Raw genomic sequence first — 27994 nt, 5'->3', positions numbered from 1 at the left:
AGGGAATCTGAAATAGGGCTTGGAGTTGATAAAAAAACATTCCTGACTATCTTCCTTCCCAACCACGTGGCTGGTGTGGGATGGGTGTGAGGGGAGGAGTGGAGTAGTTCCAATCCAGCTCTGTAGAAAAATGCCTTGTTTGCTTGGATGTGGCTGGGGACCTGGTGTCAGATACAAGAAACTGTCCATCTAAATATGACAGATACAAATGGCTCCTCTGGTCCTGCAGAGCAAGCTGAGAACACAATTAATGTTAATTGTTCATTTTAAAAAGTGCTGTCCTCGAAATAGATTTTCTGTGGGGGAAAAGGGCAGTGAGTGTGGGGAAAGGGGCCATGAGCGTGGGGAGCCCCACAGAGCCCAGGGGACTTTTTGAGTATTTGAAATAAAAAAAAAAGACGACCACCCACAAAAAAAACACAACCCAGAAATATTCTGAAGCAGTTGGTGTGTTTTATTGGGCTTTGGGGAAAGGGAAGAAAATGAAACTGAAGACAGCATTCAGAGGAGAATGGTTTGGGGCCCTGAGTTCTAAGAGATGAGTCCTTAATACAGGTTGTGACTGGGCTCCCCGCTTCCATCACTCAAGGAGAGGGAACGGGGATGTTGGCGTACAGATCAGTGCTTTTCCAGACTCCTGTCCATCCCTTTGTTTCTGTAGCTCATGTAGAAGATGCTTCAACCTCAGTTTGGGGCTCAAAAATAAGGAATTTGATCTAAGTAGTTTTTTGGGGGTTTTTTGTTTGTTTGTTTTTATTTCTAGGAGAGAGAGAGACAACATGAGCAGGGGAGGGTCAGAGAGAGAGGGAGTCACAGACTCTGAAACAGGCTCCAGGCTCTGAGCTGGCAGTCAGCACAGAGCCCGACGCAGGGCCCAAACCCACGAACCGCGAGATCATGACCTAAGCAAAAGTCGGACGCTCAACCAACTAAGCCACCCAGGCGCCCCTTGATCTAAGTAGTTTATTAACACCTAACACTTATTATATAGGCTGAGCTCAAAAGGAAGCCCCCTCTTCCTTTTCCCTTTTATTTAGTCTTCCATTCCTTCACAAGGTGTCATGTCTGTGAGGGAGAAATGTGACCTTTGGTCCTGAGCCAAAGGATCGCACCCTTTCTGTTTGTGGCCAGCAGGAGGCAGAGTGACTTCTTTCCTCACCATTGTCAACAAGCATCACTGGAATCCTGCCGCTGCCAGAAGTTAAGAACTGCTTCTGAACATAACATAGAAAAGAAACATTGTCAAAGGGGAAAACAACTCACACCTGCCTCTCCCCGACACACGGCAACATTCACATGTGGTAGATTAGATCTGCATGCGCGTTTTGCCCAACTTTGAGTGGGAGCGTTTGCAGTGATATTCTCCCGAACGTGACTGGCTTCTCAAGTGAGCATAAGATAAACAAGGTCCAGGAGACCTAGATTCTCCACGGAACTCTCCATCTTCACGAGGCTCATTTTAAACTGGACTAGGCATGTTCTCAGCATCTGACTTTCTCTAAATTTTTTTTTTTATGTTTTATTTATTTCTGAGAGCGAGAGAGACAGCATGAGGAGGGGAGGGTCAGTGAGAGAAGGAGGCAGGCTCTGAAATAGACTTCAGGCTCTGAGCTGGCATCAGCACAGAGCCCAACGCGCGGCTCGAACCCACAAGCCGCGAGATCATGTCCTGAGTCCAAGTCGGACCCTTAACTAACTGAGCCACCCAGGCGCCCCCATTCTTTCTCCTTAATCAGAAGTTTCCCAAGTACGTTTTCAGTTCCTCGGGATGTTCCTTACTTGCTCTCTTCTGCTTGAGCCAGGGGATATGGCGCCTCTTGGCCAGCAGGCTTTCTGAGCAGCGTGCTAGATGCTGAGCAGCGTGCTAGATGCTGAGCGGCTGGCTGGTGGAGGTGCATTAAAGACATTCCCTCCCGTTGTGGGGTTTATGGTCTTCGTGAAATAAAACATCTGCAAGCATTCACGTGCTTCAGCCTTAGAAACTCAAAGCTAGGAGCTCTGCACACCCAGGATGTTCACTGTTTACCGGGGTTAGTCTTCTGCTTATCCCCCTTCATCCAATCCCAGGACCTCTTTTTGAGCGTATGTCTGCCGGGTGTGCCCAGCTGGGGGGTGAGCTCATGAGGCTGCATGTGGGATCATTTGGCGCAGTTGTGTTTTAATGCAGATAAGAAGCTGAAATGTAGAAATAAGTTGTTTAGAAGGTGGCAAAGTTAGTTTGCTGAAGAGACTGCGATCGTATCTAGGCTTTTACAGGACTTTTCCATTATCCCTGGCTTCCCTGGTCCTTAGTTCTAAGCTGTAGCCTTGAGGAATCCAGGGGGCGCCGAGAAAGGACCCGGGCTATCTCTGTTTTAGGGTAAAGCCCGCCATCCTCACCCCTACTCCCAGGCCAGGCAGCCAGGACAGATGGCTCCGCAGGGCGGCAAGCACCCCGTTCTCCAGAGCGGCGCTGAGGGCTCTTGCACCCCTCCGGCACAGCCGAGTGATGGCTGTACTGACGGCCCCTCAGCTCGCCGATCTACGGGGTGGCAGGGGTGAAGTCACCGTTATTATCGTCCAGCAGTGTTTATTTTGAGCCGATGTGGCCCAGGCATGGAACACGCAGGCCGAAGAAAAGTAACTTGGAGCATCTCCATTGAGAGGGTCTGCAGTCAGCAAGCAGTACTCGCACGGGTCACCCTCGGGCGTACAGTGCCCCCTACTGGGCCTGGAGGGGGTGTTAACAAGGAAAGACGAGAACGAGGACTTGACAGAAGCATACAAGTGAATGCAAGCTCGTGTAGTTCTAGGTAGAACTTCCCTCCTTCTAAGGCAAGGAGAATTGGGAGAGGGGTGGTTCACTAAATTTTCTTAAAGATGGGGGGCTTCCTAATGATAAGGTGAGGCCTCCTGGGCTTGGGCAAGAATATTTTCTCTCCCAGGTAACTGCTGAATACTCCCTTTGCAATTAGAAACATTAGCTGTTGGGCAGATAGACAACGCCAGAGGTGGTGTTGCCATGAGGGGACTTGAAGCCTTGCTGAGACAACACTTCCGCATATAATGCAAGGACAGCATATGCTCACTGGGTGAGAGAATTCCCAGAAGGGAACATCCAAAGGGCTGGAGTCCTTCGGTAAATACTGGCGGTGGAGATGGAAATTGTCCAGTCTGATTGCTTAATAAAAGCCAGGAGTATGCCAGGTGCTGTGCTAACACAAGTGATATGTGGGTGCTTGCTTTTTCCACGCAAAGAAATCCTGCTAGGGCCTTAAACCTGGGCAGTACAGGCCTAGCTACGTAGAGGAATGGGGATGAGTAAATAATAGTTGCTAAATGTTGTGAGATCTTACCATGTGTCAAGCCCCATGCTGAGCACTTAACACATCCTCAGCAGCCGCTCTGAGGAGGGGTCTTCCTGCTGCCCTTGGCGAAGGGAGGGAACTAAAGCAGTAACTTGCCCGAGTCATGGTTCCTGCGAACGCAAACGGCTCTGCAAAGGGATGGGGAAGGGGTGGTCGGGGACACACACGGAGTGAGTACGTTCTGAAGGAGGAACGGGACTTCCCCAGAAAGGTATGGTGACAAGGGGCATTTTGGTAGACACACCAACACCTAGAGAAAGAGGAGACCGTGTGGAGTCGGCAGTACTTCCGCAACTACAGCACCGAGTCCCAGGGAGTGGCTGGTACCAGGCCAACAAGGCGACGGGCCACGTGACAGGACGGGACAGGCAGGCACGCCCAGGGCCTCTGAGGAGACAGCAAAGAGGAGTCTGTATTTTAGGTAGGTTCCTGCCAGATCGTGTGGAGAAGGAATTTGAGAGTGAAGGACTTAGTGATGGACTGCATCTAGCGTCCCCCTGTCTGGTTTTGATGTATTTTGCTAACTCAGACCAGTTTCTTAAGCTCTCTTTGCTTTCGTTTACTTGTTTGTAAAATGGGAATGATGTGGCCCCTATCATAAAGGGTGGCTGTGCTGGTTACACAAGGTAAGGTGTGTAAGCCCTTTCTTCAGGGATTCCAGCGGCACGTAAGGAGCCCTCAAGGAGCTTACAGACCACAGAGGGATAGAATAAAGATGTGGAGGGGCGCCTGGGTGGCTCAGTCGGTCGAGCGTCTGACTTCGGCTCTGGTCATGATCTCACAGTTCGTGGGTTCAAGCCACGTGTCAGGCTCTGTGCTGACAACTAGCTCAGAGCCTGGAGCCTGTTTTCAGATTCTATGTCTCCCTCTCTCTCTGACCCTCCTCTGCTCATGCTGTCTCTCTCTCAGAAATAAATAAAACATTAAAAAAATTTTTTCTAAAAAGAATAAAGACGGGAAGACAAGACCATTAGAATACAAGAAAGGACAAGCACAAAATGTTCTGGAAGCACCCACCTAATTTGTGGGGGTAGAAGAACAGAAAAATCCCTTCACAGCAAGCAGTTTGTGAGCTGAAATCTGATACAGTAAGACTGTCCAGTGAGGGGTTCTGTCGGGAAAGGGGGAGGTCTCCCAAATGGAAGCACAGCACATGGCCAGATGCAGATGTAATTCATTACATTCTGGAAACTTAAAATAATTGAGAGTGGTGGTAGCATGCCATGCAGCAGGCGAGGCTAGAAACAGGTGGTGGGAAGCAGGAGTTCAAGCATGGAGGGCCCTTTGGACTTCATGCTGGAGGCAGTGAGAAGCACTGTCTATAAAGACTTAGCAAAAGAATGCCAGGAGTCAGATTGGCTCTTTAGAATAGTCTTTCTGACTACAGTGTAGGCAAGAGGTTGGAGAGGGTAAAATTGATGTATTTAGAGGTGCTGTTAACAGGGTGGAAGCTTAAGGGATATGGTGGCAGTTGTAAAGAGAAGATGATGATTCGATATGTGGCATGAACTTGAAGTAGCGGTGAAACATTGAGCGAGTGGGGAATTCTGTAGTACACTCCGCTTAGTAAACTGTTCCCGTGGGCCAGTTATGAATAAGACAGCCCGTTGTGTTGCTACTGTACTTGGGCTAAATATGATTAGAAACTAGCAAATGCAAGGGCAGTGGGGGTGAAGGAGTGGACAAATTCAAGAGATACACAGGAAACATGACCAACAGAACTTGATACGGGGTGTGGGACTTGGGAAGAGACAGGATCCTAATAAAAGATCACCAGGTGTCTGGCCTCACTTACTGGGTAAAGGATGATGCCATAACCTAGAGAGAAACTACCACTGAAGGAGCAAGTTTAACAAGGAAGGTCGGGCATTCTGTGTGCAGAAAGAACGATACGGGGTGCTTGTAGGACATTCAAGAATAGATGACCCGTAAGTTACTGGACTTATGAGTCTAGAGGGTAAAGAAGAAACCAGAATTATGTGGATTTCATGGTACACTTAGTAAAACCATGGAAGTCAAAGCATATAAAGCAGAATGACTGGAGGGCTGACCCTGATGAAAGCTACCATGCGAAGGGAATAAAGAAAAGGGCCCAACAAAATAGAATTAGGAATTCCAATGACAGAGTTTAATGGAAGAACGAGTCAATAATGTAAAATGCTGTTGGAGGTTGATGAAGTAAGAAATTAGACTATCTCACCTATGTAATAAAAAGTACCCCTTGGGGCACCTGGTTGGCTCAGTTGGTTAAGTGTCCGACTTTGGCTTAGGTCATGCTCTCACGGTTCATGGGTTTGAGCCCCGCGTTAGGCTCTGTGCTCACAGCTCAAAGCCTGTAGCCTGCTTCGGATTCTTTGTCTCTCTGTCTGTACCTCCTCTGCTCGCACTCTGTCTCTGTCTCTCAAAAACGAATAAAGATATTTTTAAAAAGTTTTTTTTTTATTAAAAAAAAGTGCCCCAAGGGGTGCCTGGCCGGCTCAGTCAGTGGAGCATGCAACTCTTGATCTTGCAGTTGTGAGTTCGAGCCCCATGTTGGGTGTAGAGATTAACAATAAGATCTTTAAAAAAGTGCCCAAAAATTTCAAGAAAGAAATGTGCCACAACAGTGGGTAACTATTTGTCAGGATTATAGTGTACAGTGTATATGTTATGTCTGCTTTCTGTACTTTTCCAGATTTTGGAAATGGTGTATATTTGATAATTAGAGGCAATTTTAATTCTAAAAACAATAATAAAAATCACAAGGTGTTCTTTTAAAAATGGACTAAAGGGCAGTTGATTGCAAATCCATTTGATTTGGCAATTAGTAACCTTCTTGGGCCACCAGTATCAACAGATTGGTAGAGGTAGGGTCTTGCCTGTATAACCAAGTGGTATGAGAAGGTTTTGTTTCAGGATGGGAACAGTTTAGGCACGTTTATTGACTTGAGTGAAAGAAACCAGTAGGAGTTAAAGCTCAGTAGAGAATGATGATAACTAAAAAGGGTTCTGAAGAAAAAGGAGGGGATGTAAATGAGTTCGGATGGATATGGTCAATTAAACATTTCAACGTACTATGAAGCACTTATGTGCCAGCCACTATGCAAAGTGAGGTGCTGGGGCTGGCTCTGTTGGGAAGCCAGCCAAGTAGGAAATTGGTCTCAAGCAGGAGATGTGTACTGCATCCTGCTTGATGCTCAAGGTGAAAATATAACGATGGGTAAACTCAGAGCTATTTGCGACCGGGGGTCGGTGATTGATGGGAGTCTTTCTCTGATGGCTTTGTTGTTCTTTGCGGATATGTAAGGTTGCTAGTTGAGGGGGAGATGAGAGTTGGGGGGCTTAACAAGAGTGGCTATAGTTTGGAAGAGAGATTGAAAGGGAGAGGAATGGAAGAGAACTGACAATGATAGTAAGTAAAAGAGTCAAAGAACAAGGGTCAAGGGCCTAACAGATTGGAAACCATGCATGCGTAACCCTTGGAGTGTGTAATGTACTGGAATGGTGCCAATCTACATTTCTGCTACTTTCTCTAGCAGCGCCCAGCCGCCTGGGTACAAGAGCAGAGAAGACGCATTATTGTGTAGCTCCTGGATCATGATCTATAGACACATGGAGTGGACTGACAAGGGAATAAGGGGATGGAAGGTGCTGGGGAGAGACAGTTCAAGATGTCCACCCGATTCAGACGGGGTGAAAAACGAGGTCAAAGAAGGTATGATCTACTCTGGTCAAGAGAGAGGTCTTGATAAGATTAAAGAGCGGATGATTTAGAAGTGAAAGAAGTGGCCAGGTTAGAAGCTCAGGACCTGTGGTCACAATGATGTTAGAGTTAAGATTTTAGAGTTGGAACTCTTCCATGTAATGAAATGGGTAGTAGGAATGGGCGTTCAAAGTAGGGTAAAAGTGAAGGTCGTTAGAGTCAAAGAACAGAGGAGTTCCTACATCAGCTGCAAAGGTAGGTAGCTTGTGTATTTGTGGTTTTGTTGTTATCTCTTGTTAAACCCAACTGTCTTATAAAAGGAAGATTAAAGCGGTTAGCTTAGAAAACAACAACAACAACAGAGAACTATGGGCTTGGCATGTTGGGTCAGTAAATCAAGGTGTAGGAATCAACCCAGAGTTCTGCAGGACTGGGGAGGAGATGAAGCCTAGTACCAGTCCTGGTAAGAAGTGACCAGGACTAGCAAAGAACATGAAGGAGAGTTTCGCCTGATGGCATGAACTCCAAAGCAGGAGGAGTGGCACGTCAGTGTCCTGGAAGAACAGTGGCCTGAAAATGACATTAAGGAGCTACGAGTATCTCAGTTTCCCCACTTTCCGATATCGGAGGTGGGGGAAACCCTCCAGGGCTGCAAACAAAGTGGAGTCTGAGGGGAAACGTAGGTGTAATTTGAATGAGTGAGTTGAGGGAAATTCCTCTTCAGAGTTTCTGCGTGAGATGTGAGAGAAGTGAGGGGAGCGGAGATGAAGGGATAAGAGAGAGGGGGAAGTTCTGCATTTGGGGCAGAACCCAAAGGTTATAGAGCCTGTGCAATGAATTTGCCTTGAGGTTCTCAACTTTGGTTTAAAAGTCGTTTGGTATCAATCTTGACTGAAGTCCCCAGAGGGTAGTGGAGCACAGTCTCCTCAGGCCTGCCTCTCAGGGTCCCGGGTGGTTGGGTAAGCATTCCCCCTCCCACAAGGCATCCTAGGAAAAAAGAGATTGGAGCAGTAGTTTGAACCGGGTTACAAAAAGGAATAAGTAGGCTAGACGAAAGCAAACAACCAGAAGAGGGGCCTTCATTCACTTCTTTCACAAGTATTTAGTGAACCCCGAGGGCTTTGTCTTATTTATTGCTATATCCTCACCATCAAGAGTGGTACATACCAGGGGCCCTGGGGGGGGGAGGGAGGGTGGCTCAGTTGGTTAAGTGTCGACTTTGGCTCAAGTCATGAACTCACATTTCATGAGTTTGAGCCCCGTGTCAGGCTTTGTGCTGACAGCTCAGAGCCTGGAGCCTGCTTTGGATTCTGTGTCTCCCTGTCTCTCTGCCCCTCCCCTACTCACGGTGTCCCTCTCCATCTCTCAAAAATGAATAAACATTTAAAAAAAATTTTTTTTGAAAGAATGGTACATAACAGGTGTTCAATAAATACTTGTTGGAGAATTGTTCATTGTTACTCTATACATATTCAGAAAAAATTAAAGAGTTTGACCTCCTGCATGACACTGCACAGCAGCCACAGCAGTAAGCAGAAAGCTGACCCCTCTGGTGAGAGAACAGCTTTGGAAGGCTACTCCCCAGACAAAGCTGGACGTCTCTCTGGGAAAAATTCGAGATGAGCCACATGACTAAGGACAAGTAAGAGCCAAATACTCTATCAATGAAGGATAGCTTTTCTGTGAGACATTAAAATGTCTTATAACAGGAAGAACACTCAACGCTGATAACCGCACTGTGGTGAAATGGCCCCTTCAGTTCAAAGAAAAGTTTTGATATAAATGGAGCTTTGGTGGCAGAGGCACTTAGTGTATTTAGATGGAGTTTTTTGAACCTTGTTTTGACACACTTATCATAGGTAGATACTAGAGATTAAAACATAATATGAATTTATAACTAAAATATGTAGTTGAAAAGCTCAAACTGAATAGAGTTTATACAGTATATGAACTTCTCTCAAATTATTCATATTAACCTCTAGGACTACAAACTCATGAACAAGCATTCTTTTTTTTTTTTTTTAATGTTTATTTTTGAGAGAGAGTGAGAGCGTGAGTCGGGGAGGGGCAGAGGGAGAAAGAGAGAGTCCCAAGCAGGCTCTGTGCTGCCAGTGCAGAGTCAGATGTGGCGCTCGAACTCACAAATCTGTGAGATCATGACCTGAGCCAAAACCAAGAGTCAGATGCTGAACCTCCTGAACCACCCAGGTGCCCCTAGAATATTTATATTTTAACGAGAAAGAAACGTCTCAGGTATTAGCAGACCTGTTGGCAGGGGGCAGGAGTGAGTGGGTGGCAGAAGCAACTTACTGTTGCTAAAATTACCCCATGAGGAGACTACCCAGTCAGAGGCACAGAGAGAAGGCCTGGCATCAGTCAGTGACCATGAGTCCTGGCCCACCAGTAAGGTCCGTGTCTGAGACGCCTTTTATGCTTAGGAACGTCTGAGTCTCCTTCAGATTTCCCTATTTGCAATTCTGAGTCATTTTCTCGTCCAGTGACCAAAACTAGGTCTGCATATGAAAAATACTCGGAATCACAGTTTTTGAACTAAAGGGATATTGGAGATCATGCATTCAGTGTACTCACTTCACAGATGGTAAAACAGGGGCCAAGAGATTGTGCCTTTTGCCTGCGCCGCCTTTAAAGGCAGCTTTGGGGGTGCCTGGGTGGCTTAGTTGGTTAAGCGTCCGACTTTCGCTTAGGTCATGATCTCACGGTTCGTGGGTTCGAGCCCCGCGTCGGGCTCTGTGCTGACTGCCAGCTCAGAGCCTGAAGCCTGTTTCAGTCTGTGACTCCCTCTCTCTCTGACCCTCCCCTGCTCACGCTGTCTCTCTCTCTGTCTCCTAGAAATAAACAAACATTTAAAAAAAAAAAGGCAGCTTTGCCGGCACCCAAGGCCACCATCTACAGAAGCCGGGTTGACAGCAAATGTGGGGCTCTGGCTTGTGTTTATTTTTATTAAAAGGAAACAAACGAGGTGTGCCTGGGAGGCTCAGTTTAGCGTCCTGTTCTTGATTGCAGTTCAGGTCATGAGCTCATGGTTCATGGGATCAAGCCCTACATCGGGCTGTGTGTTGACACCACAGAGCCTGCTGGGGATGGTCTCTCTCTCTCTCTCTCTCTCTCTCTCTCTCTCTCTCTGCCCCTCCCCCGCTCATGCACGTGTGTGTGCACGCTCTCTCAAAATAAGTAAACATAAAGAAAAAGTAAACAAACTAAATGCTTGGGTGGGAAGCTCGAGAGGAGCTCAGGGCCCAGGTGCACAAGCTGGTGTCCCCGGGGTCCCCTCCAGGTGATGTGTGATGGCGCCCTGCCGCGGGTCAAGGAGAAGACTAACATGGGACCAGCCACGTTGTCCTGCGGACTTTACAGATGTGAGCGGCAGCCTCTCCCCAAAGTCCCGAGACATTGCCAGATGCTGTCGGGGTTCCCCTGGTTGAGAACCACTGTGCTGACTTAAGCAGGGGCTCCTGGAACTCGGTCCCGGCTGCATGTAACCCTCTCGGCCATGACTAACTCCTGTACCCTGCGCCTGGCTCCTCTCCCCGTTTCCCTCGGGCTGCCATGCCTTGGGCATGGGATCCTCCAACCTCTACCTCCGTGGCCCCGAAAGTGGCACCTGGGGTGAAATAGGAAGCAAAAGTTTCTACCCTCCCCCTTCTGAACCAAGGGGATCCCCCCTGACTGCACAGGAATTTACATACTTGGTTAAAATAAGACAAAATTTATGCGGGGCTTAGCTCTTAACTGTGACTGCTGTGAACCAAAGAGGGACCGGGGCCTCAAGCCCCTTTGCTACCTCAGGGGTGGGCTGGGAGGGGTAGACCAGGGCACACCGAAGGAATCTGCCTTTTGTGCACAATTTTCCTTTGACTCAGCAGCCTGTCTCCTCCCGCCCCCCCCCCCCCCCCCAGCCACACTTATCCTCACCAGTGCGCATATTTAGACACTTGTGAGCCTGCATTGTCACAGGCAGACGGAAGGCACATGGTTGCTATAGAGATGTGTTTACACCCACCCTAGGCCAGGGCCCAGCCTGAGTCCAAGTGGTATGGACGAATGGCAGGTCTTGCTGGGACATGCATTTTTTGGTCATTTGCTCTTACCCTGCCTCTTCTATTCTCCACACTTTTTTTTTAAGCTTTATTTATTTAATCTCTATGCCCAATGTGGATCTTGAGCTCACAACCCCAAGATCAAGACCTGCATGCTCTTCCGCCTGAGCCAGCCAGGCGCCCTCTCCACACCTTTCCATGCTGCTCGTTCCTGCTTTTAGATACCACTTCCCACTGACAGGTACTGCTCTTCAGTGTCTCCTTTGCCTCAGGAAGTCACAGTTTAAGAACAGAAGTACTTAACCTTTCTGAGCATCTGTCCCTTCGCCTGTAATATGAAGATAATTATCATACAAGCCTTGTATGGCTTTTGTTACAATTAATTAGGTATATGTGAAGAAATGTGGATCAGGGCTGGCAAAGTAGATGCTCAATAAACAGAATTTGTTCTGCCAAAATAAAATCCCACTCTGGGACACCTGGGAGGCCGCCACTGATGCCTGTGGAAATCTTGGCCTGTGCTTCCTCTGACGGTAGGTAAAAACGACCGTGGGAGTGCCCCTCGTCCTGTGCGGCGATGGGAGGGCAGAACTGTGGGAGGGAGGAGGGTTGCTTTGGTTTCTTGTGTTTGTTGTGTTCAGCCGGAAAGCTGTTTGGGGGGAGGAGGCAGATATCTGGGCATATGATCTGTTCCTTTCTGCAATCTGAAATGAAGGACACAGGGAAGAGAAGACACAAGACACAGACTCACCCTTGCCTGGCTGAGATGGAAGAGAAAGGAGGCAGAATGCTCTCTGGGTCTTTGGCTCAGGCTGCTCCCCTCCCGCAGACCCCCATCCAGGAGGAGGCTGGCTGTGTCTGTGGCAGGCTGAGGTCTGTCCCTGCTGTAGACTCTATGCATGATGTCTGCTGACATTTGGGGGCGGTGGGGGACAGACAAAAAATTGGTATTTTCTAAGACAGAAGGCAAGTAGTCTCCCCCTCCCCCCCCCCAGGAAATGGGCAAGATTGCTCGTCTTCAGCTTGAATTTAGTGCAGAGCTGTGTTCCAGCAAGAGTTCTCAGCTCCTCCCAACCCACTGAGGAAACAGAAGAAAACATTATGCCCTCGTATATTCACCTCTGTTTTGCCTCAGAGGATACATATTACTGTCCTGTTTCGATTGAAAAAGGCCTGGAGAGATAAATACTAAACCGAATTATAGTCACTTTGGGGAGGTGGTTAGGGAAGGGTTAAGGGGAGTGGGCTTGAAGGTGGTGATCAGGGAAATTTAGTCTCATCTGTCATGTTTTTTCCAAGAAGAATATTTATATGTTGTGTAATTCAAAATTAAATTTTAGGGGCGCCTGGGTGGCTCAGTTGGTTAAGCATCAACTCTTGATTTCAGCTCAGGTCATGATCTCACTGTTTGTGAGTTCAAGCCCTGCATCTGGCTCCAAGATTACAGGGCAGAGCCTGCCTGGGGTTCTCTCTCTCTATCTGCCCCTCCTCCGCCTGTGCACTCTCTCTCTCAAAATAAATAAACTTTTTAAAAAATTAAGTTTTGAATTAAAAGATTATATTTTACAAACCTTTAATGAAGCTCAGAAAGGGTAATTTATGGGGTGCCTGGGGGGCTCAGTCGGTTAAGCATCCGACTTCGGCTCAGGTCATGATCTCACAGTTCGTGGGTTCAAGCCCTGCGTTGGGCTCTGTGCTGACAGCTAGCTCAAAGCTTGGAGCCTGCTTAGGATTCTGTATCTCCCTCTCTCTCTGACCCTCCCCTGCTCAGGCTGTCTCTCTCTCTCAGAAATAAATAAAACATTTTTAAAAAAGGGTAATTTATATAAGGCCACTTGGTAATTGACAGACTCTAAAATCCATGGAAGCTCCACTGTACTACAGTGCTCTACATTCCTCCTCCTGGAGAACAAGGTTTCGAGCCAGGAGGGAGTGGTGCCTTTGCTCACAGGAAGGTGGAATCATTGTGTAGCCTTAGCTTGGCTTTTTTTTTTTTTCTTCTTCTCAATTACTAAAGTGGATCATGCCCAGACCATGACTATGTCAGAACAACTTTGCTGACTACCCTACGAGTTGGCCTGTGAAGTATGACTGAATCACAAATCCTCAGGTAGGAAACAGGGAAGGTTATAAAGCAGGATTAATGGGGACACCTGGGTGGCTCAGTCAGTTAAACAGCCAACTTCAGCTCAGGTCAGGATCTCACAGTTCACAAGTTTGAGCCCCACGTCAGGCTCTCTGCTGACCACTCAGAGCCTGGAGCCTGCTTTGGATTCTGTGTCTCCTTCCCTCTCTCCCCCTCCCCCAACCATGCTCTGCCTCTCTCTCTCAAAAATAAACATTAAAAAAGTGGATACAAGGAAATTTCTTTGGAGACAACTACTGCTGTGCTGTGAGCCATACCAGATCCCAAGGAGAAGCAGTGGGGGGCACTTCTCTCTCCTCCTCAGGCCCAGAAAGACAGGCCTCAAGGGCCCACTGAAGCATTTGATATCAGTCTCTGGGTAGAGGCTGGTCATTGGACTGTATGACTCACAGGAAATTCAAGGCAAAGGTTAGCTAATAACAAAGCCTGAGGTAACCAAGGAAACAGCTACATTTCGGAATTAACTGCACTGTCTTCTGACAAAAGGTCAAATATACATTAATCACATGGACCACATACAGAGCTGGTTTAAATCCTACTCAAGAAAATTTGTGGGGGTGCCTGGCTGGCTCAGTCAGTTGAACATCCAACTCTTAATTTCAGCTCAGGTCATCGCCCCAGGGTCATAAGATTGAGCCCCACGTGAGGCTCAGTGGGACAGTATGGAGCCTGCTTGGAACGCTCTCTCCCTCTGCCCCATCCCCACTCGTGTTCTCTCTCAAATAAATACTAAAAAGTTAAAAGCTCAGACTTTCTTTAAAAAAAAAAAGAGAGAGAGAACTCTGTGGAAGCACAGTGGGATTCTGCACAAAGCGTTCTGTATAGAAGGGGCCTCTGGAAAACAGGAGGAGGAGAGGGGAAGTGGTGGCCACAGACACACAGTGCGTCATCTGGATGTCCTTTCAGCGCCAGGGCAGCTGACGTTGCTATTGCAAAAGGCCCCCTGGGAAGCCTCTGGTGCATCCGGTGCATCCGTATAAGTGCCCACGAGACCACCACCCTTCAGTACCAGCCGGGCCTCGAACGCATGGCCTCTGCTCCGGCCTGGAGGCGTCAGGCTCCGCATCCAGGAAGCAAAGAAGGACATATAGCAAAAGGAGAGAAGCCAACCACCCTTCATCCACAGAGGCAGGCTGTCAGGCCGCGCTGACCCACAGCCAGGGGGCGGAGATATTCTCCCCTAGGGTGAAGACAGGTGTGTTCATTAACATATATATGAATTGCATATCTTTTGCTTAAGTGATTGCAAGAGATGAAATGATAGGGGAATGATGGAATTTTCATCCATGTCAGAGGAAAGGCTCTCCCACTAAAATTTTGTAGGGGGAGACAAAATTTAATTTTTGATTTTTATTACATCCATCCAGCTGGTACCTGTTCAGGATTCCAGTTATAATCATCTTTGTATTCTTTGAGGCATTTAATTGGCACTCATGGAATTGAGACTACACTTTCCAGGTTGTAGTGTGCCAAAGTACCTTTGAAAAGTTAACATCCTCACCATGACAAGACAACGTGAAAGAAAGGAGTATTAGGGATTTGAGGTTTGGCAAATCTGGCTGAGACCAAGGGAATTTAAAATAGACTCTTTGGGGGCACTTGGGTGACTCAGGCAGTTGAGCATCCAACTCTTGTTTTCAGCTCAGGTGATGATTTCCTGGTTCATGAGATCGAGCCCCACGATGGGCTCTGGACTGACAGTGTGGAGCCTGCTTGGGATTCTCTCTCTCCCTCTTTCTCTGCCCCTCCCCCCTCATATTCATTCTCTCTCTTTCTCTCATAAATAAATAAGTAGAGTGTTGTGGGGTTTTTTTAATGTTTATTTGCAAGAGGGGGACAGAAGATCTGAGTCGGGCTGAGCCCACCAACCACGAGATCATGACCTGAGCTAAAGTCAGACACTCAACTGACCCACCCAGGTGCCCCTAAAATAGATCTTAAAGTTAGTTGGAACCTTGAATATCATCTAGTTCCAACTAATTCCTCTTGAATTAATCTCTTCAACAGCATCCATGACAAGTGATCAGTCTGTCTTGAATAATTCCAGTGTCTTGAAATTTACTATCATCTTCACCCTCATTAAAACTATTCACGTATTTGAGGACCACTTCTCTCTACACTGCACTTCACTAGTCTAAACATCCTTCCTTGCTCATTATTTCTCCTGGATTTGATGTGGACTCCTGGCATGACGCTGGCTGCTTTCTGGAAGAGCTCAAATGTGTCAATGTGCCTGTCTAACTTTGGTGCAGATGTGGCCTGAGCCAAGGAGAACTAAACCGTCACTTGCTTGGTTGTGACATTGGACTGTAAGAGCCTTCGGTGTCCTTAGATTTTTCTTCACTGCCTACCCTGTCACACTATTGACTCATTAAAACTAAATAAAACCTACAGGTGTGATTGTGGAGTGGGGAAAGGTTGTTTTAATTTGTTAGGACTTAATGTATAACATATGAATTCATTTACTTTAGAAAGCATGTAAATAGGGATCAAAATCTTCATTAAAAAAAATTACAGGGCCGCCTGGGTGACTCAGTCAGTTGAGCGTCCAGCTTCGACTCAGGTCATGATCTCCCAGTCTTGTGAGTTCGAGCCCGACGTCGGGCTCACTGCTTTTGCGGAGCTCACTGTCGTCAGCACAGAGCCTAGTTCTTCAGATCTTCTGTGCCCCTCTCGCTATGCCCCTCCCCTGCTTGTGCCTCTCTCTTTCAAAAATAAGCAAACAAAAATTTACAGGGGCGCCTGGCTGGCTCAGTCAGAAGAGTGTGTGACTCTTGATCTCAGGGTTGTGAGTTCAAGCCCCATGATGAGATTACTAAAATAAACAAACTATAGACAAATCCCAAGTTTTCTTTGACCATTATCCCAAATCCTGGTCAGGTCATGATCTCACGGTTCGTGGGTTCGAGCCCTGCGTTGGGCTCTGTGCTGACAGCTGAGAGCCTGGAGCCTGTTTCAGATTCTGTGTCTCCCTCTCTCTGACCCTCCCCTGCTCAAGCTGTCTCTCTCTCTCTCTCTCTCTCAGAAAGAAACAAAACATTTAAAAAATTTTTTTTAAATAAAAATATAACATCAGTGTATCCGGGGCACTTGGGTGGCCCAGTCAGTTCAGCATCTGAGTCATGATTTCACGGTTTGTGGGTTCCAGCCCCAAGACGAGCTCTGTGCTCGCGGCGCACCTCTGCTCCTCCCCTGCATACACGGGCTCTGTCTCAAAATACATAGTTTCAAAAACAAACACATAACTTGTACCAAATGGTTTGTATAATTCTAAATCTTTTTTCACTGTAACACATTTCAGAGAACTTTTCACATCAGTACATATAAAGCAATCTCCCTTTTTATAACTGCTTTATAGTATCCTACATAGAATGGATGTATCATTTTAACCATTCTGTTGCTATACACAAATTGTTTCAATTTTTTTGTTATTACAATGTTTCATGGAAAATTCTTTATGTCTGGGGTGCCTGGATGGCTCAGTCAGTTAAGCATCCGACGACTTCAGCTCATGTCAGGATCTCACAGTTCATGGGTTCGAGCCCCATGTCGAGCTCTGTGCTGACGGCTAGCTCAGAGCCTGGAGCCTGCTTCAGATTCTGTATCTCCCTCTTTCTCTGACCCTCCCCTGCTCAAGTTGTCTCCCTCTCTCTCTCTCTTTCTCTCTCTCTCCCCCTCCCCCTCTCTCAGAAATAAATAAAATATTAAAAATTTTTTAAAAAATTCTTTATGTCTACTAATGTTATACAGGAGTATTGGGGGGGTGAATATTAAGAGATCCAATTGCTGGGTCACAGAATGTATACTTCTAAAATTTTATTATATACTTAAAAATTGCCCTAAACTGATCTATATTCCCACCAAACTTATGAGAATACTCGGCCACTTACCCATATTTTGCTAACACTTGGTGTTAGCAGCCTTAAAATTTGCCAATAAGAAAGATGAGTGAGTTATCTCCTATAATATACACACATATACACATGTATATATAGGTATAAGTGTGTATGTGTGTATGTATATGCCTTTTGCATGGCCTCTTTTATTTTTTTTTAAGATTTAATCTTTTAAGTAATCTCTACATCCATTGTGGGACTTGGAACTCACAGCCCCAAGCTTCAGAGTCGTATGTTCTTTTTTTTTTTTCAATTTTTTTTAATGTTTTTTATTTATTTCTAGGAGAGAGAGAGAGAGAGAGAGAGACAGCGTGAGCAGGGGAGGGTCAGAGAGAGAGGGAGACACAGACTCTGAAACAGGCTCCAGGCTCTGAGCTGGCAGTCACCACAGAGCCCGACGCGGGGCTCGAACCCACGAACCGCGAGATCATGACCTAAGCGAAAGTCGGACGCTTAACCGACTAAGCCACCCAGGTGCCCCAAGAGTCGTATGTTCTACCGACTAAGCCAGCTGGGTGCCCTTATGTCCTCTCTCTCTCTCTTTTAATGTTTATTTATTTTTGAGAGAGAGGGAGACAGAGGGTCTGAAGGGATCTCTCCACTGACAGCAGAGAACCCTATGGAGGGCTCGAACCCACAAGCCATGAGATCATGACCTGAGCTAAAGTCAGATGCTTAAGCAACTGAGCCACCCAGGCGCCCCATGTCCTCTATTTTAATTGCCTACTTTGCCTGTTTTTCTGTTCAGTCTCCTAATTTTCAAAACATATTATTCTATATCTCCTACGTAATGTACATATGTACGTACACACACACACACCCTTTGTGCTACACTTTACATTTAATCCATTTAAACTAAGTCTTGTGGAGCACCTGGGTCGCTCAGTAGGTTGAGCATCTGCCTCCTGATTTCATCTCAGGTCATTATCCCAGGGTCGTAGGATCAAGCCCTGTTGAGTGTGGAGCCTGCTTGGGATTTTCTCTCTCCTCCTCTGCCCCTCTCCCCTGTTCTCTCCTTCTCTATATAAAATGAAAAAAATAAAAATAAAAACCCTAAATCTTGTTAGATTTGGTCTAGCCTACAAGATCTCCTTGCATTCTGATTCTGCTCTCCCAACAATATATTCATTGTCCCTCCCATATTCTTTCTGTCTCCAACATGAGATCACCTGTCATCAATGTTCCTTTTTTTTAAATTAATTTTTAAAGTAACCTCTACACCCAACATGGGGTTCACACTCACAACCCCAAGATCAAGAGTCAGATGCACTATCGACTGAGCCGGCCAGGCACCTGTCAACAATGTTGTTAACTAAACCATTTGTACAAACGTCGAACAGGACAGCTCAAAGCTCAGTGCCTGGTGGAATGTACTACAGACCTCTGTTAGTAATTGATTATGACTGGGATTCTAGATAGTGCTCGCACTGCCTTTTCGCCCGACAGCAAGGAGGACCTCGTTCAAATGGACCTGCAGCTTCGGGCCCCGTTGTCACACTTTACAGAAGAGAAGTCTGAGTTCCATGTCCCAGGCCAAAAGGAGAGAACTTGAAATCAAGTTGTAAACCAAGTTTACTGTCCCTTCCCTGGGCGTCAGTCATCTGGGTCAGCTTCTCTAAGCATCTGCTTCTGCCCTTTCAGAACCTACGGATCTTCTAAAAACTTAGAAAAGTGTCATTCATTATTCAATTTTGTATCGTTAAGTTTGGGCCAACTCCAGCTCTGGTCTCACAGACCCTTCGCTTTGTCCCCTGTGGCTTTGCGTCCCTCCTGTGCTCCTTAGGTTCCACAGACAACCATCTAACTCAACACACCTCTGCCACACCCGCAATTACCTTTGTCTTTTGTTCTTTGGTCCCAAGTACCTCACCACTCCCCAGTTTTAATGAATCTAATCTTTATGTTTGTTTATTCAAGAAATATTTATCAACTGCCTACTGATGTGCCAAGAGTTTTAGGTATTTTCTCTACTTCTGCTTACTGGCTGCTGCTTTTTTTAGAAAATTTTTTACATTTATTTATTTTTGAGAGACAGAGTGAGACAGTATCAGCAGGAGAGGGGCAGAGAGAGATCGAGACACAGAATCTGAAACAGGCTCCAGGCTCTGAGCTGCAAGCACAGAGCCCGATGCAGGGCCTGAACCCATGAACCCGTGAGATCATGACCTGAGCTGAAGTCCAGTGCTCAACTGACTGAGCCACCCAGGTGCCCCTACTGACTGCTGCTTTATGGAAGAGCAGTCGTGGGAGTCAGAACTGATACCCATGTGTAATTTCCAGCCTAACCTGGCAGTCCGCGCGGGAAGAGACTGCTTGTGAAGTTCCTACAGCGCTTCTCCTCAGGCACCGGTCTGTAGTCCTAGCCTCTGCCTCTTTCAGACCACCTTGCGTTCCACCCTAAAAGGAATGGCTACCGCATCTGTATCTTCTTGCCTAGTTAAATAAAGAAGAGATGCCCTTATAGAGGCTTTGACTTTGCCCTCCTACCTGTCTCTTCTGGAATACTGGTGCCCTATCAATTGTCCCTTCTCTCTTCTTTACAATTTCTTTCATGACAGAAGATCATTGTCCCTCACCTACAAATATGTTTGAATCCCTCATTTAAATGTTTTTTAATGTTTTTATTTATTTCTGAGAGAGAGAGAGAGACAGTGTGAGCAGGGGAGGGTCAGAGAGAGAGGGAGACACAGAATCCAAAACAGGCTCCAGGCTCTGAGCTGTCAGCACAGAGTCCGACGTGGGGCTCGAACCCATGAACAGTGAGATCATGACCTGAGCCAAAGTCGGACGCTTCACTGACTGAGCCACCCAGGCGCCCCTAAATGTTTTTAATGTTTATTTATTCCTGAGAGAGAGCACATGTGCAAGCAGGGGAGGAGCAGAGAGAGAGGGAGACAGAATCCAAAGCAGGCTCCAGGTTCCGAGCTGTCAGCACACAGCCCGATGCGGGGCTCAAACTCAGGAGCTGTGAGATCATGACCTAAGCCAAAGTCAGACACCTAACTGGCTGAGCCACTCAGGTGTGCCTGAATCCCTCATTTAAAAAAAAAAAAATCTTACTTTTTTCTTAAGCCCAACCCTCTTGGTTCCTCATCACTCTAAAATTTTGAGGGGTTCCTAGGTGGCTTAGTCGGTTAAGCATAGGACTCTTTTTTTTAATGTTTATTTATTTTTATTTATTTTTTGAGAGACAGAGGGAGTGAGAGAGCACCAGCAGGGGAGGAGCAGAGAGGGGGGAGGGGCAGAGAGAAAGGGTGACAGATCCAATGCAGGCTCTGTGTCAGGAGAACCCAAGTCTGATGCTTGACCAACTAACTGAGCCACCCAGGTGCCCTGAGCATCCGACTCTTGGTTTTGGCTCGGGTCATGATCTTATGGTTCATGAGTTTGAGCCCTGCATTGGGCTCTGTGCTGACGGTGCAGAGCCTGTTTGGGATTCTCTCTCTCCCTCTCTCTCTCCCCCTCTGCCGCTCATTCTCTCTCTCAAAACAAACAAACTTGAAAAAATAAAATATAATAAATAAATTTTTAAATTTTCAACTACTATTTATTCTTTAACCCAGTGAAATTCAGCTTTTGCCCTCATTAATTTACAAAATCTATTCTCAAAATGATGTAATTGCTAAGTACAATGGCCTATTTACAGTCCTTACCTGAATTTTTTTCCTCTCTTGCCTTTTGGGGAACTCCTAACTTTCTACCTTCATACAGTCAATAATTGTTTTTCTCAGAGCGCCTGGGTGGCTCAGTCAGTTGGGCATCTGACTTTGGCTCAGGTCATGATCTCACACTTGTGGGTTCCAGCCCCCACATTGGGCTCTGTGCTGACAGCTCAAAGCCTGGAGCCTGTTTCAGATTCTGTGTCTCCCTGCTCCTTCCCTGGGTGCGCGCGCGTGTGCGCTCTCTCTCTCTCTCTCTAAAAGTAAATAAACATAAAAAATTTTTAGAAAATAATAATACTTGTTTTGTTTAGGCGAGAGGGAGCATGAGCAGGGGAGAGGGGCAGAAGGAGAAGGAATCTTAGGTGGGCTCTACGCACAGCACAGAGCTGGACATGGAGCTCAATCCCACAACCCTGGGATCATGACCTGAGTCAAAATCAAGAGTCAGACACTCAACCGACTGTGCCACTGGGGTGCCCCATGTGTATTGATCACCTTCTGTGTGCCAGAAAACAGCAGTGGCAACGCAGACCTAGGCTTGTTCTCACGTAGGGCGGGAACACTAGGCTTGTTGCAACGTAGCGGGGGAGAAGGGTGTAGGGACACCACCATTCAACAGAGAAGCAGACTTCCATTCTAGCAGCATAACAGACCCAGTACTCTGACAACTATTCCATGATAAAACACCTCAAAACACTAGCTCAGATATAAAAGGCAAAAGCATTATTCCAAAAACATAAGGCTGCAGTTGGTGGCTGTTTGAGAGACATCTGCTAGTCCCCTGTGACGAAGCTTCCATCTTTATGGCTTCTCAGGAGACAGCAGATGAAGCCTAGGGCTTGCGCCGAAAGCACAGCTGGCTGGAATGCCCCTGACTACACTGCCAGTGAAAGGGTAAACCAGAAAACACCCACCCCGGCAAGGGAGACACAGAGAAACATCCTTATCTCAGTCTTGGCTCACCAACTCACCAGCCTCCAGACCATGACCTGCGCCTAGGTCCCATGCTTAACCCATTGAGCCACCCATGGGCCCCAAGCTCAGATTTTATTTTGAAGTAATTTACAAGTTGGTAGTATCCCCAGGCACTTGAAAGAAACAAACACAAATCCTCTGGAGGAAAGCACCTTCAATCCAGACCTCAAAAGTTCCCTAAATTTCCTTCAAAAATGAGTTCACGGGGCGCCTGGCTGGCTCAGGTGCTTAACCGCTCTGACTTCAGCTGGGGTCATGATCTCACAGTCCATGAGTCTGAGCCCCATGTGGGGCTCTGCTGACAGCTCAGAGCCTGGCACCTGCTTTTTTCTCTCCCTCTCTCTCTGCCCCTCCCCCACTCATGCATCTGCTTTCTCTCTTTATCTCCCCAATTTTTAGCTGAGCACAAGACACTCAGAGCAGAGACTTACAGGGACATGTGGGTGGCTCAGGTGGTTAGGCGTCGGACTCTTGATGAAGCTCAGGGTTCGTGAGATCAAGCCCCGCATCAGGCTCTGGCTGACAGTGGGATTCTGCTTGGGATTCTCTCTCCCGCTTCCTCTGCCCTTCCCTCTCTCTCTCCCAAAATAAATAAATAAACATTAAAAAAAAAAAAAAGAACAAGGACTACACTTCATAGCCTCCCTTGCAGGTAAGAGACCATGTGACTAATTTCTAGCTAACAGGATAATGACAAAAATGGTATGTGACTTACGGGAAGTGTCATTAAAGGAAGCTAGACACCCTTTTCTCCTTCCTGCCAGTTAGAATGCAGATAACACGGCGGAAGCTAGCCATCTTGGACCATCAAGTAAAAGAGTACATATGAAGATACCAGAACAACATGGCAGAAGAAATAGGAATCCTGATCACAATGGAACTACCATGCCAACTTTGAGCTCTGGAAGAGAGGAAGAAGAATGAATATTGGAAAAGGCAACTAGCAATGTCTGTCACACCTTCTGAGAGCCTAGTGAATCCCAGTTATAGGCAACTTTAACCTGTGGGGACTAGGGCCTGAAATTATGATCCTGAAGGCAAAGATGACAATTACAGTGCTGTGATGGGAGGGGAGGAAAACAGTGGTGTTGGAGGCGTGTTGCGGAAAAGTACTGATATGCAGTAAGAAGTGGAGAGAATGGCCAACTAAGCCAGAAGTTCAAATAATGATTTTGACCAAAAAACAAAAAACAAACGAAAAAAACCCAGATCAGGCAGGTCATGACTTTGCAGTTTGTGAGTTCAAGCCCCGTGTCAGGCTCTTTGTTGACAGCCCAGAGCCTGGAGCAATCTTCGGATTCTGTGTCTCCCTCTCTCTCTGCCCCTCCCCCACTTGCACTCTGTCTCTTTCTCTCTCAAAAATTAACATTAAAAAACAAACACACACACACACACACACAAAATAGGAGACCAGGGCACCTGAGTGGTTCAGTTGGTTGAGCATCTGACTCTTGATTTTGGCTCAGGTCATGATCCCAGGGTGGAAAGATGGAGCCCCGTGTCTGACTCCATGATGAGCATGGAGCCTGCTTAAGATTTCTTCTCTCCCCCCTTCTGCCCCTCTCCCCTACTCTTATCTTTCTCATTCTCTCTCTCTCTCTCTTTCTCAAACAAAAAAGCCCCAGGAGATAAACATTTTAGTGTGTTATCAAGAATAGCCATTAGAGTGGTGCCTGAGTAGCTCAGTTAAATGTCTGACTCTTAGTTTCAGCTCAGGTCATGATCTCAGAGTTGTGAGTTTGAGCCCTGCATGGGGCTCTGCGCTGACAGTGTGGAACCTGCTTAGGATTCTCTCTCTAACCACTCTCTTTGCCCCTCCCCCATTCATGCTGTCTCTCTCTCAAAAATAAATAAGTAAACTTAAAAGAAATAAATAACCATTAGAGATTACGGTTACAGAGGGGATTGTTTAGGAAAAATTATGCATACCTTATAAATAAGGCCAGGGGGCGCCTGGGTGGCTCAGTTGTTTAAGCATCCAATTTTGGCTCAGGTCATGATCTCACCGTTTGTGGATCTGAGCCCCTATTCGGGCTCTGTGCTGACAGCTCAAAGCCTGAGGCCTCTTTAGGATTGTGTGTCTCCCTCTCTTCTCTGTCCCTCCCCTGCTCCCACAGTCTCTCTCTCTCAAAAATAAACATCAAAACAAAATATTAAAAAGTTAAGTAAATAAATAAATATACAAGGCCATGATCTTTTAATATCATGCTAGAGCACTTTTTTTAAAATTTTTTTTAATGTTTTATTTATTTCTGAGAGAGGGAGAGAGACCACATGAGCAGGGGAGGATCAGAGAGAGAATGAGACACAGAATCTGAAGCAGGCTCCAGGCTCTGAGCTGTCAGCACAGAGCCCACCACAGGGCTCGAGCGCACAACTGTGAGATCGTGACCTGAGCCAAAGCCGGCTGCTTAACCGACTGAGCCAGTCAGGTGCCCCTCTTTTTTTTTTTTTTTAAGTTTATTTATTTTGAGAGAGAGCACACACCTGAGAGTGGGAGAGGGGCAGAGAGAGAGGGAGAGAAAATCCCAAGCAGGCTGTGTGCTGTCAGTGCAGAGCCCGACATGGGGCTCAGTCTCACACCTCTGAGAACACGGCCTGAGCCGAAATCAAGAGTCTGACACTTCACAGACTGAGCCTCTCAGGTACCCCAATGCTAGAGCATTTTCAAGTAAATCCACCTTTGGGTCACCAGATTATCTTGGGGAATGTAATTTTGTTTGATTAGCACCCTAAAGTTTTACAACTTCAAATTTAGAGGGTAATGTGTAGAAAACTAAGAAGGTGCAGGGATTTTGTTCTAGTATACTAAAGAAAATAACCCCAAAGTTAAAGTTTATTGCCTGATGGGACATTAACTGCTTTTGTACCTGAGCATCCTTCTTCAGCAGTTCTTTCCCTGATAATATAAATCTCAATTTGTCATCTTCATGGAAACAGTTTTGTCATTCTGTTGATTTCTTCATTGTTGAGGTAAATAAAAGTTTGAAATGTGGAAAAAAAAGAAAGAGTACGGTATAAAGAAAACATAAAGCTTAAAGTCAAAAGATTAGCCTCACCTTAGTGGAAGGGAACAGGGTGTTCCCGTAATTCTGGAAATTTCTATCAGTAGAGTGGAGAGGCTTCCAAAACTCAAGTTTATATATAGGGCCCAAGAACCAAACAAAACCAAAAACATGCTTTACCAGGCTGAGGAATAAGAGAGATGAGTAATTAAGAGAAGCAATAAGGATTAGAGCATTTTTTCTTTACAGACAGGGGAAGGCAACATGAAATATTAAGTATGCCCAGTTTGAGGCCCCAAAAGACTGCAAGAATAAGCCTATTAGGATACATCTTAGTTCCTGCACGGAGACCTGGCTTGTTCTATTTTAAAAGAAATGATGTAAATGAATTCTCTGAAACAAAGGCACATTTTGAAGAGGAAATGCGCTCACAGTTTGGGGAAGTTTCAAAGGAATTAATACATGCCTACAAAAAAATATTGGCACAGTCACGATGTCAACATTGCTATTCATTTCAGGGTCAGGGCTGTGGCCAAAATAGTTACCCTAACAACAAGAACCATTCTTGTGTACACAAAGCCAGAGGTTACTCTGACTCTGAACAATACTAGGGATCAGAAGTCCTGAGTGAATTCAAATTCCCTGAGGACAGGACCTTCCAAATATCCTGGAGACATGTTGACTCCTTGCCTCTAAACTGCACAGACCTCCTTGCCTACTGCTGAGATCAGTGAGCAGTCTACAGGAGTCTGGAAGGTGGTCTACCTGTTAATCTTGTGTAATACAGATGCCTACATCATGAGCATGTCACACACTGTTCTGTCATCCTCTTAGTCATCAAGCACTATAGACCTGCCTCCACAGTGTCTCTCCATGTCATCCTTTCTATTTCCACCACCATCACCAAAGCACAGTCCACCTATAATTCTTTCCTATCATACTGTAGTACTTCCTGATTTATTTGCTTCCAATCCTTTCTCCCTCAATCCATTCTAAAACCCACAATTAGAATATTAAACCTGAATTATAGCATTGATCATGGTACCCTAGTGAGCACTGGATCCCAACTGCCTAGAAGAAATATGTTCAAAGCTCTTCAGCCAACTTTCAAAGCCCTCAATAATATCACCCATCCCACTTTTCTAGCCTTTATAGACCCCATATTAGTAAACATTCAGATTCATCCATTCAACAATGGAGTGTCTAGGCATGGCTAAGGTTACAAAGGGAAACGCAGTGTCTGCATCAAGTGGAAAGCCAGTGAAGAGATGAATGAAACTGAACAGTGGCCAGGGTGAAGAAGGAAAACCAAAAGAGTGCATGCCCTAAGAGACACATCGTTTCAAGAATGCAATGATCAACCCCGTCAAATACTGTGCAAAAGTCTGGGGCGCCTGGGTGGCTTAGTCGGTTAAGCGTCCGACTTTTGCTTAGGTCATGATCTCGCGGTTCATGGGTTCGAGCCCCGCGTCGGGCTCTGTGCTGACTGCCAGCTCAGAGCCTGGAGCCTGTTTCAGTCTGTGACTCCCTCTCTCTCTGACCCTCCCCTGCTCACGCTGTCTCTCTCTCTCTCTCTCCTAGAAATAAATAAAAAACATTAAAAAAATAAAAAAAAATACTGTGCAAAAGTCAAGTAAAATGAGGACTACAAACTGACCTCTAGAATTTGACCATGGGGAGGTCACTCATGACGAGAATGGTTCCAGTGGAATGGTGAAAATGAAGGCTCGACTGTGATGGGCTCAACAGAGTAAGTTGGTAGGGAGGTTGAAGATGCCTGCTATAAAGGAGAGAATCAAAGAATTGAGTTTCTAGGGAAGGCTTTTTGAAGATCTGCGAGCGCACATCCGCTTGGTACGTTGGTAGGAATGAATGGTTCGACAGAGAGAAACTGATGCAAGAATATCAAGGGATAGACTGCAAGTACTTGAGGCAAAGTGGGATCCAACGCGTAAGTGAAGAGGCTGATCTGAGAGAGCAGGGAAGGTTCATTCATTTTAACCACAGGAAAAGCAGACATAATGGGGCTAGGAGTAAATTAGTAAATTCGGTGGGGAGAAATGGAAGTTTTTCTCTTCGAATTGCTTCCATGTTTTCAACGCACAAGTGAAACGGCTGAGAATGAGGAAGGGAGGAGGGAACACTGGAAGTTTAAGGACAGACGGACGAGGTGTGCGGTACTGGACCTGGACCACAGGAGAGTGAATGGACTGAGGAAATGTGACAGGAATGCTGAGCACTGGAGCTGCCTGGCTACCAATGTAAAGCGAAACCTGCAATGCATTTCCTTTTTCAACCTCTGAAGAATAAAAAAATTTGCACTTACTGTTTCCTCAATCTCTCTCCTCTTGACGATCTGGTAAAATTGCATTCTAGAAAGCCCACAAGAAAAGCTACTTCTTCCATAAGGTCATCTTGCTCTCCTAGCCCCCAGTGATTTTTCCAACCTCTTGACTCCAAAAGGAAGTTGCCTCTTACAGAGCATATATTCCATTCGGCATGATAGTTACTGCTGTACAAGATCATTAGTTTTTTAGACAAATCACTTAATTCATTACCACCACAGGTTGTTTCTCTCCATCCTCTCTGCCACACGTTGTAAAATCTCCATGGTTTTAGGGCTTGCCCAGATACTTAAGTGGTAGGGGTGGTTATTTTTGAGAGAGCGAGCAAGCGTGAGTGGGGGAGGGGCAGAGAAAGAGGGTGACAGAGGATCTGAAACGGGCTCTGTGCTGACAGCGGCCAGGCGATGCGGGCTCGAACTCACGAATTGTGAGATCACCACGAGAGCAGAAGTCCGTGGCTCAACCCGCTGAGCCTCCCAGGAGCCCCAAGAACCCGTATTATCTAGGCTGTCGTTCCCCAGCCATGGCATAACTTCTTCATCCCCTTTCCTCTCTGAGNGCTCAGCTCTCCGGAAGCTTCCTCCCCTTTCCCCTTTTATGGGAGTACCTCCCCCCCTTTTTTAAAAAAAGATTTGCTGACGCCACGGCGCAGGACTGGCCCTGAAACCTTGATATAGGAGAGGCTCTCTCACTCCTTACTTCCGCTTCCTTCAACGGAGGAGCCAGGGCCTCCCCCATTTTTCTCACCCAGGAGGCGGCGGCGGCGGCGGCGGCAGCGGCAGCGGCAGCAGCAGCTCAGAATGTTTGGCCTCAAGAGAAACGCCGTAATTGGACTCAACCTCTACTGTGGGGGAGCCGGGTTGGGGGCCGGGAGCGGC

The 27994-nt window shown here is 46.5% G+C and overlaps 1 protein-coding gene and 1 long non-coding RNA gene across 7 annotated transcripts in view; one reads left to right on the top strand and one right to left on the bottom strand.

Annotated features, from left to right (window-relative positions):
- Positions 1-439: 439 nt before the first annotated feature.
- LOC144238684 (uncharacterized) lies at positions 440-27902 on the bottom strand. 6 transcript variants are annotated; one of them, XR_013337187.1, is made up of 8 exons: positions 27098-27606; positions 19416-19562; positions 11839-11993; positions 3592-3734; positions 3336-3475; positions 2380-2710; positions 1780-2175; positions 440-1214 (listed from the first exon to the last, which is right to left on the bottom strand). It is a non-coding gene; the product is annotated as an uncharacterized LOC144238684 (long non-coding RNA). The 6 variants fall into 6 exon arrangements; XR_013337188.1 differs by having other exon boundaries at positions 3336-3734; positions 11839-11996; positions 27098-27607; XR_013337186.1 differs by having other exon boundaries at positions 3336-3734; positions 27098-27607.
- The window catches only part of MCL1 (MCL1 apoptosis regulator, BCL2 family member), a 3382-nt gene continuing 3192 nt past the window's right edge, over positions 27805-27994 (top strand). The window contains 1 exon segment of the mRNA XM_077772530.1: positions 27805-27993. Within this exon segment, the coding sequence (XP_077628656.1) occupies positions 27917-27993 (77 nt within the window). The 5' untranslated portion in view covers positions 27805-27916.

This window comes from Crocuta crocuta, unplaced genomic scaffold (assembly GCF_008692635.1).
Source record: "Crocuta crocuta isolate KB4526 unplaced genomic scaffold, BGI_CrCroc_1.0 scaffold415, whole genome shotgun sequence".
Classification (NCBI taxonomy): domain Eukaryota; kingdom Metazoa; phylum Chordata; class Mammalia; order Carnivora; family Hyaenidae; genus Crocuta; species Crocuta crocuta.
Note: the sequence above shows the minus strand (reverse complement) of the source record. Positions and strands in the feature narration are given on the sequence as shown.